This window comes from Meles meles, chromosome 13 (genome assembly GCF_922984935.1).
Source record: "Meles meles chromosome 13, mMelMel3.1 paternal haplotype, whole genome shotgun sequence".
Classification (NCBI taxonomy): domain Eukaryota; kingdom Metazoa; phylum Chordata; class Mammalia; order Carnivora; family Mustelidae; genus Meles; species Meles meles.
The window spans coordinates 68,839,866-68,855,786 of record NC_060078.1 but is presented as its reverse complement, the minus strand read 5'-3'; the positions used below and the strand labels follow the sequence as shown (position 1 = coordinate 68,855,786).

General features: G+C 36.2%; 1 protein-coding gene across 6 annotated transcripts in view; it reads right to left on the bottom strand.

The window, feature by feature from the left end:
* The window catches only part of SHOC2 (SHOC2 leucine rich repeat scaffold protein), a 98,365-nt gene that overhangs the window by 39,117 nt on the left and 43,327 nt on the right, over positions 1–15,921 (bottom strand). For 3 of the 6 annotated variants that reach the window (XM_046027764.1, XM_046027763.1, XM_046027765.1), the window contains exon 2: positions 12,555–13,499. In XM_046027764.1, coding sequence (XP_045883720.1) covers positions 12,555–13,257 — 703 coding nt within the window. In that variant the 5' untranslated portion in view covers positions 13,258–13,499. Of the gene's footprint in view, positions 1–12,554; positions 13,500–15,084; positions 15,105–15,618; positions 15,699–15,921 lie in introns of those variants that run through there. The other 3 variants (XM_046027761.1, XM_046027762.1, XM_046027766.1) reach the window with 2 other exon arrangements.

The window sequence follows — 15,921 nt, the reverse complement described above, 5'->3', positions numbered from 1 at the left end:
ACAACTGCCATCTATAGTGGGTAAGTTTTTGGAATTGCAGTCCTGCCAAGTTAGAAGGGTCAGAAAACAGTATCTCAAAAGAGCCATATTATAAAAATAAAGACCATATATCAAGACTAAATCTCAAAAAACTACAGTATCTCAAATTAAAATTTCATGTGCATGGCATTAACAATAGATTTAGACACTGAAAAAGAAATTATATATAGCAATAAAAAAAAGCAATAATCTAAAACACACATAAATAATGAATACAACATCAATGACCTGAAAGGTAACATAAAGAGATACAATATACATGTAGTTAGAAATCCACAGAAAAAAAAAAAAAAAGGTGCCAAAATCAAGAAAATTTCAAGAAATAATGGCTTAAATCTTTCCAGCTTTGATGAAAACCATAAACCCACAGATCCAAGAAGCTCATAAACTCCAAGCAGCTGGAAACCAGGGACAAAGAAAAGTATTTTCTGAATATACAGAGAAAAATAAAACACAGAAACAAAGATAAGAATAAAAGCTAAACTGTTGCCCAAAACTAGGCAAGCCAGAAAAAAACAAAGAAAACCAAATAAAACCCAGAGACACAGGAGAGGTTTAAAATACAGGAAAAAGGAAAAAAGAAAAAGAAAGCTGTCAAACTAGAATTCTATACTAAGAAAAATAGCTTTCAAAAATAAAATCAAAAGGCTTTGAGACAAACAAAAGCCTGGAGAATTCATTATGAGCACACATACACTACAATATATATATAAAGGAAGTTCTTTGGAAAAAAAGGAAACAAATTCAGATCTACATATAAAGGACGTAAGTACTAGAAATGGTAAATTTCATGAGTAACTATGAAGAGGTTTTTTGTTTTGTTTTACATTTTGTAATATCTTTAAAAGATAATAAAGAAGGATGATGGCATGGCAAAAGGCACAGGAACCAACCAAAAGAGTCCACAATAACCAAAGGTGGAACTGGGCAACAAAATAATAAGAATCATACTGAACTGGAACCCAAAGAATAGAATAATGAGTCCAGACTGATATAAATCAAGTAATGGAACAAATAAATATTTGAGGGAGAGAAAGGACAGCTCCTCCCTACAGAAGAATATTACATAATGCAAAAGAAATGAGAGAAATTTTTAAAAAATCACCATTAGAATACAGTACTAATTGTTTCAGGGAAGAAGATCAAGATCCACCAATGAATGCTAAAATCAGGGAGCAAAAGATTAAGGAAAAACTAGATACTGGCATAAACTAAAACGAGCATTCCTTAGGGTAATTATTAAGAAGAAAAAATTAGGGGCGCCTGGGTGGCTCAGTGGGTTAAAGACTCTGCCTTCAGCTCAGGTCATGGTCTCAGGGTCCTGGGATCGAGCCCCGCATCAGGCTCTCTGCTCAGAGGGGAGTCTTCTTCCCTCTCTCTCTCTGCCTGCCTCTCTGCCTATTTGTGATCTCTGTCAAATAAATAAAATCTTAAAAAAATAAAATTAAAAAAAAGAAAAAATTAACTTTAAAGTAGAGCAGCACAGCAAAAATCACATAACCAAGGTCAAAATCACCAGCAATGAGACATATCAACATCATGTATCTCTTGATGTGATTCAGTGGGGAAAGCACCATAATCACCTCAGTGGCATTCTTGCCAAACACATAATCTCAAACTAGTTATGAGAAAATATAAACAAAAAAATGAGTGATTTATTGCATAATACCTGAGCAGTACTCTTCACAAGTATCAATATCAGGAAAGAAAAGGAAAGACTTTCAAAAATCTTTCTACAGGGGTGCCTGGGTGGCTCAGTGGGTTAAGCCTCTGCCTTCGGCTCAGGTCATGGTCTTAGGGTCCTGGGATCGAGCCCCGCATCAGGCTCTCTGCTCAGCAGGGAGCCTGCTTCCCCCTCTCTCTCTGCCTGCCTCTCTGCCCACTTGTGATCTCTCTCTCTGTCAAATAAATTAAAAAATAAAATCTTCAAAAAAAAAATCTTTCTACAGGTTGGAGTAGAATACAGACATAGACTATTAAATGTAATGCAGGATTCTGGGACAGAAAAAGGACATTACTGGAAAAACTGGTGAAATCTAAATAAAATTCGTAGTTCACAGTATTGTACCAATGTAAATTTATAATGGTTATATAGAATGTTAGTAAGAGAGGAAGCTGGGTAAGGGGTATATGAGAACCCTGTGTACTGGTTTTACAACTTTTCCATAAGTCTCAAATTTGATCTAAGTGAAAAGCTTAAAAAAGATAAAATTTAAAGCAAGAATAAGAGCAATGCATTATTATGGGATTTATAGTACACGAATAAAAAGGTATGACAATAATTGCACGAAGAATGGAAGAAGTAAAAGTGTTCTGTGTGATGTTCCTAGGACATACGAGAAGTGGTATAATATTATTTGAATGCAGACTGTTATATGTACTGTAAATACTAGAGCAGATACTAAAAGCAAAGTAACAAAGACATATATAACTAATATGCTAACAATTGAGAAAAATGGAACTTATAGAAACAGTCAATCTAAAAGAAAGCATGAAATAAGAGGAAAAGAATAACATGGTACAAACAGAAAATAGATGGCTGATTTAATCCAATCATATTAGAAACTGTATTAAATGTAAATGGTCTAGACCCTTCAAGTAAGACACAAACTTCTAGGATTAACAGGATCTCACCCATATAAGGAATTTAAGAAAGACAACAGATGAACATATGGGAAGGGGTTGAAGAAAAAAAAGGAGAGGGCGCCTGGGTGGCTTAGTTGGTTAAGCAACTGCCTTCGCTCAGGTCACGATCTTGGAGTCCGGGGATCCAGTTCCACATAGGACTCCCAGCTCCACGGGGAGTCTGCTTCTCCCTCTGACCTTCTTCCCTCTCATGCTCTGGCTGTCTCTCTCTTCAATAAATAAATAAAATCTTCAGAAAGAAAGAAAGAGAGAGAGAAAAGTAGAGAGGGAAACAAGTCATAAAAGACTCTTAACAAAACAGAACAAATTGAGGGTTGATAAAAGGAGGTGAGTGTGGGATGGACTATAGATGGGTAATAGAAATTACAAAGGACACATGTTATGATGAACACTGGGTGTTTTAATTAAGTGATGAATCACTGAATTGTACTCCAGAAACCAATACAGCACTGTATGTTAACTACCTAAAATTTTTTTTAAATGCTTTACTTGACAGAGATCACAAGTAGGCAGAGAGGTTGGCAGGGAGAAAGGGGGAAGCAGGCTCCCCACTGAGCAGAGAGCCAGATGCGGGGCTCAATCCCAGGATCCTGAGATCACGATTTGAGGTGAAGGCAGAGGCTTAACCCACTGAGCCACCCAAGCGCCCCTAACTACCTAAAATTTAAATTAAAAACTTTTTTTAAACTGCCAGGATTAAAAACAAGATCTATATGCTGTCTATAAGAAACCATTTTAGAATGTAAAGACGCAAAAAGGTAAAAGAATGACAAAAGATATACAATGTAAGTACCAATAACAAGGAAGCTGGATAAAACAGGATTCATTAAAAAAAAAAAAAATTACCAGGAATGTTACAACAGAAAAAAGACAGATATTTTATAATGATAAATAATCTCATCGGGAAAAAAATATCCTAGGTATATCTACAAGTAATAACAGTTTCAAAATATAAGCAGCAAAAATAGCACTAGTGTTGAGAAAACCTATTAGTATGGTTGGCTACTTCAACACTTATTTTCTCATTAATTGAAAAATCAGTGGATAGAAAATTGATGGTGGTATAGAATAAATGAATAATATCAACTAATGTGACCCTGCTCCAAAAAAACCGAACATAATGCATATAGAACATTTAGTAAGACAGGCCATATTTTATAAACCAATAACAAAAATACCAGAAAACATCTCTTGAATGCTTGAAAACTGAACAATTCACTTCTAAATAATCCATGGGTTACAGAAGAATAAGAGATATTTAGAAATTATTTAAAATAAACAATAACAAAAATATAACATCAAAATTTGGATGCAGCTGCTAAAATAGTACTTGGGGGGATTTATAATGAAATGCTTATATAATGAAAAGTTAGAAATCAATCTAACAACTTAAAGTAGACAAAGAAGAGCATATTAAACCCAAAGTAAAAATAAATGAGCAGAAAACAAACAAACAAAAAGATTAAAAAAAAACCCCAAAGATAATAGGACAAAAAACAAAACCAAAAGCATTTTTTAAAGACCAATAAAATTGATGTATCTCTAGTCAGACTGATCAAAGAAGACCAAATTACCAATATGAGGAATGAAAGAGAGACACGATTACAAAGTATGCTAATGACATTAAAAGAATATAAACTATTATGAACTTTATGCCAAAAATGCAACAAATTATACAAAATAGACAAATGCTTTGACAGATTCAAACTACCAAAATTCAACTGAGAAGTAGAAAACTCAGGTAACTCTGTATCTTTATTAACTAAATTAAATTAGATCAGTAAATAAAAACTTTCCTACAAAGAAAACATGTCTCAGATTGTATAACTGATAAATTCTTCTGAACATTTGAGGAAATACTTCTAATTCTATACAAACTCTTCTAGAACATAAAAGAGGAGTACTTCCCAACTCATTCTATGATATGAAGCCAGCCAGCATTACTCTTATGGCAAACCATTATTTAAAACAAGAGAGAGAGAGAGAGAGGATTACAGATCAACAGCTGTGATGAATACAGACATAAATTCCTTAATAAAATTTTAGTAGGGGTTAAATTAAAATCAGCAAAATACAAAAAGGCCCTAGTAAAATGTATATAGTAGGTACCCAAATACTGGTAAACAATCAGGTTTCATAAGTGAAACCTAAGTGACCTAGGTAAGTGACCTACCCTGTGAAGTCATATGACCTGCCCTTTTGAGTCATATCAAAGATGCTTATATTTTATTTTATATGCTACTTATTTTTTTTAGAGGGAGAGAAGGGCAGAAGGAGAGGGAGAGTGATAGAATCTTAAACTCCATACCCAGCTCCATACCCAGCACGGAGCCCCATTTGGGGCATCTCATGACCCTGAGATCAATCTGAGCTGAAACCAAGAGTCAGTTGTTTAACCAATTGCACCACCCAGGCACCCCAAAGATGTTTATATTTTAAAAAGAATTATTGTTCCTAGGGGCATCTGGGTGGCACAGTTGGTTAAGTGACCAACTCTTGGTTTTGGCTCAGGTCACGACCTCAGGGTCATGTGGAGCTCTGAGTTGGGTGGGGCATGGAACCTGACTTAAGATTCTGTCCTCCGCTCTTTCTCTCTTTGCCCCTACCCCAACTCTCTCTCAAATAAATCTTAAAAAAAATTTCAACTCTTGTTCCTGAACTTATAGGAATACTTTCAAATATTCAGGGATTTCCTGTATAAAAAAAAAGAACATAATAATTTGACAAATTACATGATTAACAAAAGCTGGAAATACCTATCTATCACACATGCTTGAACAGATTTATGAACTTACATCAGAATTTCTACCATTACTTTAGTCTTAGAGGCTTAGTTTTCCCTTTCACTGCAAAGATTTCAGGAGCTCTTCTAATCAAGGACATCTGCAACTAGGCAGCATGGGCAAGAGTGTCTATATTCCTTTGACTGGGTAGCCTGACCTCAGGAGGGTGAAAGTCAATTGCATTCTCTCTCTGATCCTATCAAACTCTTCTAAGATGGCTTTAGCAATAACAACTTTTACATGCTTTTGTTGTTCAGTGAAACACCCTACAATCTGATGACAATAAACTAAGTAAATTAACAGTTCATCTCCAAGTCTCTAGACTCTCTTGAGGATTCCCAATCAAAAGGAGTTATTTATTTACAACCATGAATTCCCTTTCCTGATTTCTTTTTCCTGCCAAACTAAGTAACTCATTAGCACTTGTAAAAAACACTCAAATGAAATCCATTAAATGATATTACCTGGACCATGAGAGCAATTTTATCACTCCTGGCAGTCCTGGGAGAATTTCAAGAATTTTAGGGACAAAGGGTTAAAATTTCGGTTAATAGTGAAAAATGCGTAATAGTACTTGGCTTCCTTAAATTCCCTTCAAGCCCCATTTATTGAAAACCTGTAATTTATTATCTACAAAAATTCACAGAAAATTAGTAAGGAATTAAAATCTCTAAGGTCCTTCAACTTTTAAAAAAATTGCTGGTTCAGTCCTTAGTATTTTTATACAGATATTATTGGTATATATTTTCTATTTTGATTATATCACTTAACTTACAAAGTATAACAGCAGCACTTCAGTATGGTAGGAATTCTGTTTTCAGTAACTTACCGTGTCAAATGGATAAAAAATTTTTCCTAATTCTAATTTCTTATAGATCTGAATGCAGTAGAGAGTTCTTTAAAATGGGTAAAAATGATATGGATTCCCAAAAAGCATACATTTTAACGTATCATTTTATTCTCATAAGCAAATGAATTATTCTGACAAATTCATATGAAATTGTGTATTATATATAAATGTAGCATTTTATTGATTATACAATGTAAGAAGAATAAATGAGTTTTACAGCGGAGGGGGCTGGGGGGATGGGTGAGCCTGGTGGTGGGTATTAAGGAGGGTACGTACTGCATGGAGCACTGGGTGTGGTACATAAACAATGAATCTTGAAACATTGAAAAAATAAAACTAAATTTAAAAAAACTTTAAAAACAATTCCTTCTAACTTAGCTATCTTTATAAAGAATAAAAAAGGGTTCATGTTTAAATAAAGAAATCCTAGGGGCACCTGGGTGGCCCAGTTGGTTAAGCGATGGCCTTCAGCTCAGGTGCTGGGATAGAGCCTTGGATCAGGCTCCCTGCTCAGAGGGAAGCCTGGTTCTCCCTCTCCCACTCCCCTGTTTGTGTTCCCTCTCTCGCTGTGTCTCTTTCTCGCTGTCAAATAAATAATTAAAATTGTTAAATAAATAAATTAATTAAATAAAATAAAAGAAATCCTACACTAGCCCATAATTCAATGAAGGAAAACTAGGAATATTCCAAAGAGATAAAGATGGAGTGTTTTCTGATTTCAAAGAGCAACCATTTCCTTCCCTAGAAGAATAAAATCCTTTATAACTTCATTTTCCAGAATTCCCTAAATTATTCAGTCTATCTGATGACCTTAACTCTAATCTACCCAGCCCCCCCCCCAAAAAAAAATTTACAAAACTTATCTTTAACATAATACTCAACAGAACCAGGACAGTACAGGTCACAGCGAGAGGGAGTGAGTATTTCCTGTTTTCCCTCTCAAAACACTTCTTGACTGTCCTGATATACAGTGAAGGGTCTCTTTTCAGGATTACAAATGGTAAAAGAAGGTATGGGAAGAAGGATGAAGCACTGATCTATAAAAGAAAGCAACCGCTAGAAGACCCACCTACTACTTAACACAAAAAGACAGGACATTTACTTTATGTGTCCATGCCTTATCACACAAAAAGAAAGGTAAATGAGTATTACTAAATGAAGAGTTTCCTTGGCTACGCTGGTGAATTATCTCTGGCTCTTCATAGGATTACATTTACTGTCTGTTTAGTATTCTTTTACTGTTTTCTGCCAGTGTTCACCCATGTGAATATGTAACACTGGTATGAAATCACACTGCATTAATAAAAATGCCATTAATGCTGAGACAGATAGATGTTTTGATTTTAATATAGTTACAGAAAGCAACGCAGCTTGTGTAGTGGCTAAATTCCAAATATATTATTTAAACTAAATAGTAGGCTATATTTCAAGAACTTCTAATTTCTCATATTCCTCAAATATATTGCTAGATGGCATGACTGAAAATGGTGTACTCATGACTATACGCATTTAATATGCACACTATAAATCTAATAGATATCTATAATAATGTGAATCTAATACATAGAGAGAAGTTCAACAAAATGATTAATTAGCATATATTTTGAATTGTAAATTCTTATTATGGGTTGCAGCAGTAAATCAAACTACGGTAAAGGTATATGACACTTTTGGGGCACCTGGGTGGATCAGTCAATTAAGCATCTGACTCTTGATTTCGGCTCAGGTCATGATCTCAGGGTTGTGATAGCAAGCCCCATGCTTAAGATCCTCTTTTCCCCTCTCCTTCTGCCATTCCCCACCCTCAAAAAAAAGGGTATAAAACACTGTAAAAAAGGTCAAATTTCCACTTTACTTGATCTTTGCCTGTGGGTCTTATTTGTACACATTCTCAAAGGGGCTCAGGATTTTATTTTTTGTAATTAAAAAAGCAGTAAACTGGGGCACCTGTGTGGCTCAGGCCATGATCCCAGGGTCCTGGAACTGACTTCTGCATTGGGCTCCCTGTTCAGTGGGGAGTCCACTTCTCCCTCTCCCTTTGCCCCTTCCCCTACCTGTGTAATCTCTCTCTCAAATAAACTCTTTTTTAAAAAAGCAGTAAAGCAAGATCTGCACCACAAAAAAACTATTTGTCTTTCCTTTATAATAAAAGACAGCTTTCAAAAATTAAAAACAAATCTATAGTGATCAAAACACTGCAAATCAAAACCACATAATACCACTTCTTACTCATGGAATGACTATCATAAAAAAGATGATAGCAGGGGCGCCTGGGTGGCTCAGTGGGTTAAGCCTCTGCCTTCAGCTCGGGTCATGATCTCAGGGTCCTGGGATCGAGCCCCGTATCGGGCTCTCTGCTTGGCAGGGAGCCTGCTTCCTCCCCTCTCTGGCTGCTGCTCTGCCTACTTGTAATCTCTCTCTCTCTCTCTCTCTCAATCTGTAAAAAAGAAAAAAAAAAATTGAGAAAAAAAAAAAAAAGATGATAGCAATGATGTTGAGGATGTAGAGAAACCAGAACCCTCATACACTGTGGTGGGAACATAAAAAGGTGCAGTGACCTAGGAAACCAGTCTAAAAGTTCCTCAAAAGTTTAAATATAGAGTTACCGTATGACTCAGTAATTCCATGTTTAGGTATATAACCCAAGAGAAATGAAAACAAATGTCCACACAAAAACTTGGGACACACGTTCATAGTAATTTTATTTGCAACAGCCAAAAAATGGAAACAACCCAAATGTTCAACTGACGAATAGGTAAATAAAATGTGGTATATTCACAGAAAGGAGTATTATTCAGCAGCAAGAAAGAATGAGGGGCACCTGGGTGGGTTCTTTGGCTCCTTCCACTCAGGTCACGATCCCAGCATCTGGGAGTAAGTCCCGTATCAGGCTCCCTGCCCCCTGGGAAGCCCGCTTCTCCCTCCCCCACTCCCCCTGCTTGTATGCTTGTATTCCCTCTTCCACTGTCTGTCTCTCTCTCTCTGTCTATCAAAGAAATAAAATCTCCAAAAAAAAAAAAAAAAAAAAAAAAAGGTAAACTAGCGTCTGCCTAGGTCTAAGGGGTTTCAAAAAAACAGGAGGGGTAACTGCTAAAGTGTACAGTTTGTTTTTAGAGTGATAAAAATGTTCTAAGATTGTGATGGCTGCACAACTGTGGATATGCTGAAACCCACTGAACTGTACACTTCAAATGTATGAACTGTATGGTATGTGAATTATATCTTCATTAAACTGCTAACATCTTCCTCCCTCAAAAAAAAACCCCAAAAACAAAAACCAAACACTAATGCTATGGCTTTTAACTGCAGCTACAGATACAGTAACAGGGCTTATTCTTTAGAAGTACATATCCCTTGAACTTGCCAGACTACTAAGTCATAAAATAAGGGAGTGGGGCCCACTCTTCTAGACTAGTGGGGGTAGTACAGTAAGACCTAGGTTCAAATCCTGACTCTTAACTTCCTAGCTGCATGACTTTTTAAAAAAGATTTTATTTGAAAGAGATAAAGAAATAGGGAGAGAGAGCAGAGCAGGAGGGAGGGGCAGAGACAGAAGCAGCTCACGTAGGGCTCGATCTGGGACCCTGGGATCATGACCTGAGCCAAGGGCAGACACTTAAACTACTAAGCCACCCAGGTGCCCCCTCCCCCAGCTACATGACTTTCGGTAAATTATCTAATCTCTACATTTTCAGTTCCTACTTCATTACAATGGAGGACAAAGTGTCTATTTAATTGGGTTTCTGTAAGAACTTAATGAGTTAAAATAAGCAAAGTATACCATATGACATACTGTGCTCAAAACAGCAATTATTATTATTACAATTATGTTATTTTTACTGGACATTTTCTTGTCCTTTACAGGGAAAAGATAACGCAGACTTCTGCAATGTCTGCCCCAAATTCATGCATCTAAGTTTATTTATTTCACAGAGAGAGAGATCACAAGTAGGCAGGCAGAGAGGGGAAGAAGCAGGCTCCCTGCTGAGCAGAGAGCCCAGTCAACGCTGGGCTCATCCCAGGACTCTGAGATCATGACCTGAGCTGAAGGCAGAGGCTTAACCCACTGGGCCACCCAGGTGCCCCAAACCTTATAAATTTTAACCCCTTTTACGAAATATTAACTTTTATCTTTAAAAGCAGTTTATTCTCTGATGCCCTGCTTGGAATAAAATAACATTTATGAAGTTACTATTCTTACAGAAATACAAAAATTACAAGAACACAAACTTTAATAACGCCACTAATTGTGGGAGGGTACTCCTTAAACAAATTCAAAGGTTATTTTTTAAATTACAAACTTAGGAATAAAGGTCAAAAGATTAGGCAGACACAAACCATTTAATTAAATAAAATTTGCCAATTTTTAAAAATACATTCACTTAAATAAAAATGCTGATCTATAAGCTAAGAACAAACTGAAGTAAATATAAAATCCTGTAATTTCGGGGCACCTGGGTGGCTCAATCGGCTGAGTGACTGCCTTCTACTCAGGTCATGATCCTAGAGTCCCAGGACTGAGTCCCATATCAGGCTCCCTGCTCAGTGGGCAGTCTGCTTCTCCCTCTGACACGCCCCACTCTCATATTCTCTCTCTCTCTCTCAAATAAATAAATAGAAATTTTTAAAAATAATAAAACCCTATAATTTCTTACATAAATGTATGTTCTTAATTCCTAAGTAATTTGGTAACATCTCTACGGAAAAGACATTCTTAATAGGACTCTTATGAATTAAAGCCAACATATTCAGGGGTGCCTGGGTGGCTCAGTGGGTTAAGGCCTCTGCCTTCAGCTCAGGTCATGATCTCAGGGTCCTGGGATCGAGCCCCACATCCGGCTCTCTGCTCAGCATGGAGCTTGCTTCCCTTCCTCTCTCTCCTGCCTCTCTGTCTACTTGTGATCTCTGTCTTGTCAAGTAAATGAATAAAATCTTTAAAAAAAAAAAAAAAAAAAAAAAGCCAACATATTCAGACAGAGGATAACACATACACAAAATAAGAACAACAAAAACAGGAAATAACATTTGATATTTCTATATAAAAATTTAGCATTCCTTTTTTCTTTAGCAATTCCATTTCAGAATGAACAATCTATACTAGTGAGATTTTAACTGAATCTGGTATGAAATCAAAAGTCAATCAACAAGCGCACTTCTATCTGAAAACATGAAAAGGAGTATTTCCTTTCAGATTCCTGAAGATATTTTAATACCTGATAAGTGAGTCATACTTTCAAAAAGCACAGTTCACTGCTTGGGAAAATCTATCATGGATTAGAAAATGCATTTAATGAAACCAAAATTAAATTGGGATTTTGTGTCTGGTGAGAGTTAAATGTAGAAAAATGCCATACCTAAAACTTAAACCCTATCTTTTTCAAAGCTAAATAAATTTTTAAACACACCTACAGAAAAGTATCTCTCTATAAAGCTGCAGTGCCTTGCTTCCTTTGTCACCCACTCACCCAATGCTCAAGCAACAATATTCTTAAATCACCTACTTTATTCAGCATGTAACTGCCTTTCGTAAGAAAACCTTCCTTAGAAAGTTAAATAATTAACTTTTACGTCAATTTTTTTAATGTTATAAAATGAGCCCATAAATACCTTTATCAACTTCTTAGAACTGATAAGTCAATGTTTACTATACTCCCTAATTAAAAAAATTAAAAAATATTTTTACTGACTTTTTGACATATATATTTACTATTTTTTATACTATTACCATTCTTTTGCCTTTTTTTTTTTTTTACATGGCTCTGATATGCCAATCTTTTGTAGTAAATTAGGCAAAGGAGTCATGTGAATTTACACAAACATTTTTCAGATAAGGAAGGAAAAATGAAAACTGGAAAATGTAGCCTAAGTGAATCTACTATACTTTTTAAATATTTTTAAAATAGGTGGTAACAAGTTAAAAATTCAGGAAACATCTTTTTATTGCTACAAATTCACCTCTTCTCCAGGGAAAATGAAAGCAGAATAAGTTTATGTGAAACAGGCCCAACTACATCTATATTCTAACTCACTTTTCAAAAATCTATAAAATAAGCTCACACCATATACTAAAATTGCTAAAATTAAATGAAGTAAAACATAAAGAAGAAATTTAGAAACCAGCTGTTTTTAGGCAAGGATCAGATATTTTGATAGAAAAGCACTTGACATATTATCCGGCATAACAATTATCTGGCATAACAGATAACCACAAATAGTAGTAACCCAAGATCTCTTACCAATTTCAGCAGGTAGTTGTTTGATTTTGTTCTCTCGAATGCTAAGCATGCTGAGTTTTGACAGATTTTTGATGTCCTTTTCCACAGTAGTAATACGATTAAAGCGAAGGTAAAGAGTGGTGAGAGAATCTAGCCTATACACCACTGAAGGAATTTCTCTCAGTTTATTATGCCGTAAATCAAGCATCCGCAGCTTCTTCAAGTTATCAAGAGAGTCAGGCAAACTGGTAAGTGAGTTTTCATTTAGAGCCAGTGTCATGAGATTTACTAGACAGCCCACCTCAGCTGGGAGGGACTGCAATTTGTTGCTATATAAATAAAGTTCTGTTAACTGAGTCAACTCTTTGATTGATGATGGCAATATGTGTATAGACCTCTTGGATAAGTCCAAACGCATTGAATTCTCTTCCCGGCATTTGTTAAGCTCTTTAATCACCTCTGCATTGCTAGATTTTTTTCTAGTCCCAGGTGCTGGATTTGGCCGTTTGATGGTATTGTCAACTGAAAAAGCCACCCCTGGCTGGGCAGTACTGGAGTCCTTCTTTCCGTCTTTGGCATCTTTCCCTTTGGTCTTAGGTTCTTTTTCTTTGCTTTCTTTCCCAAAACCTCCAGAGGCTTTTGCCTCCTTTTCTCTTTCCTTGGCTGATGGCACTTTGGGATCTTTCTCTTTAGAGTCTTTTTCTTTTCCTAAACTACTACTCATGGTGACTCAAGCTTGGGCAAAAACTACATGAACTCCTTTGTTTTATTTGCCAACAACAGTAACTGAAATTCGAAGATGAAGAGACAAAGATCCTACACAATCACAAAAGGTGTTGGCTTGAAGAAGTAATCACCATGGAGGAACAGCCATCTGTTACATGTTGGATCTAAAAGCACTATGCCCATTTCTGATAACTTGCTCCAACTGGTAAAATGGTGATGGTCAATGGTTCATTAGAATTCCTGAAATACAATACAAAAAGAGTATTAAATTACTTTAGATTATAATTTATATTAAGTAAATGAGCTCTGAAAAACAATCTTACTGAAAATTTGGCCATTTTCCTATGATTTGATGTAGTTACATTAATTGAACACTTTCTACTATGCAAAATCCATTGAAAAACTATAAAAATAGTTAAGGCAGGCCCCTATCTTCAATGACTTTATAATCTAAGAGGAAGACATAAGGTAAGTATAATACAAGTTACTGTTAAGCTTATAAGAACTGAAAAGTGGAAGAAATCATAACAGCAGCTAATGTTTGAATGCTTTCTATGTACAAGCACTACTGTAAGAAACTTACAAATATTAACTTAATACATACAGCGGCCCAAAAGATCAACTCTTGTCCCTATTTTTTAAAATAGGGATAGCAAGGCACAGAAATACTTTTAAGTAACTAGCCCTGTCATCTTGAAAAAGCAACAGAGTTGAGATTCCAATGTATATATCCACAGCCTGTGCTCGTAAGCACTACACTAAAACTGCTCTATCCGCAACTAATTGCCAGACAGCTTTAGGTGTCAGAAAGGACTTCAGAGAGTATAATGATAGACTCAAGAGCAGTCTCACAAAAGAACAAAATGGCAAAGTGAAATATGTACGGAACACAGCAAATAGTTAAATCTGTACTTTAGGGGCACCTACGTGGCTCAGTGGGTTAAAGCCTCTGCTTTCGGCTCAGGTCACGATCTCAGGGTCCTGGGATCAAGCCCCGCATCGGCTCTCTTCTCAGCGGGGAGCCTGCTTCCCTTCCTCTCTCTCTGCCTGCCTCTCTGCCTACTTGTGATCTCTGTCAAATAAATAAAATCTTAAAAAAAAAAAAAAAAGAATCTGTACTTTAGGGGCAACTGGGTGGCTCTGTCGTTAAACGCCTGTCTTCGGCTCGGGTCATGATCCCAGGATCCTGTGATCGAGCCCCACATCGGGCTCCCTGATCAGTGGGGAGCCTTCTCCCTGTCCTACTCCCCCTGCTTATGTTCCTTCTCTCCGTGTGTATCTCTGTTAAATAAATAAATAAAATCTTAAAAAAAAAAAAAAAGAATCTGTACTTGAATAAGCATTCTAGGTGATTCCAATGCAGGTAGACCTAGGGAACCACCTTGAGAAACAGTAACAAAGAGCCATCTCCAATGAAGTCTATAAACTAGAAATTGAATGGTGATAAGGGTTCTAAAAAGTAGAAAAAACTGGTAAAATGACTGACCAAAAGGAACTACAAAGGCTGAATAGATGAGTAAAACGTTTGTGAAGGAGTCAGTCCTCCCTAAGCATTTTGAAATTTAAAATGTAAGTTTGTATCCTGTGGCTCTGTTATTAATTTTATAAGTAACTGATCTTTATGTGGTAGTAGGGCTTAAAGATTAAAGATAAAATGATTAACATCCTACCTGATCAGCTTAAGAGGTTAAAAAAAGAAAAGCTAAAATTTTATGAAACCACCAATAGTCTAAGTGCACACGGTCATGCTAAGAGTTTTTATACAGAGGATGTGAGCCTTACCCTATACAAGGTTATAGTTTAATTGGATAGCCAAAACACTCACATATAACTAAACATAAGATAGTACAGTAAGGTGCGCCTCGGTGGCTCAGTGGTTTAAGCCTCTGCCTTCGGCTCAGGTCATGATCTCAGGATCCTGGGATCGAGCCCCACATCAAGCTCTCTGCTCAGTGGGGAGCCTGTTTCTCCCTCTCTCTCTGCCTGCCTCTCTGCCTACTTGTGACCTCTCCCTCTGTTAAATAAATAAATAAAATGTTTAAAAAAAAAAAAAAAGATAGTACAGTAAATCTTCAGACAATGACATATGCTATTGCTCTTTTGAGAAAACTGTCATCAGTGAAAATGGCTGAGAAAGGTTGTGTACAGAAGTACAAGGAAGTAAAGACAAGGTGGCAAATCAGTCCAGGTAGATACAGTGAAAGGGTAACTTAGGCCAAGAATACCAAATGATCTTAGTTTGCCATAGGAAAATGAAAAGGTGGAACTTTGCTGAAGCAAAATCTCAGGGGTGCAGTAATAATAGGAGACGGATAGAAGACTAATGATCTGTAAATTCCAGACTAGAGTTTGAACTTACCAGCTTATGATTCTACAGTTAAACAAACGTGCAATTTTTTGCTAGTGCGTCAGGAAAGTCACTATCTCCACTCACCACCCCTTCAAAAAGAGAAAATAATGACTTTTGAGCTACAATGGAGAAAAACTAAGAAACCTTCAGAGGTACTGATTGAAAAAGCAATGCTATTAAGCCAAAATGAAAGCACATTTATTAAAATGATACAATGGTGAAAAATGGGAGTATATACACAGATGACGGAATACAGACATTACTATCAATTCAGATTAAGAAAGGTTATTTATACCAAGTTTCTGAAAATCA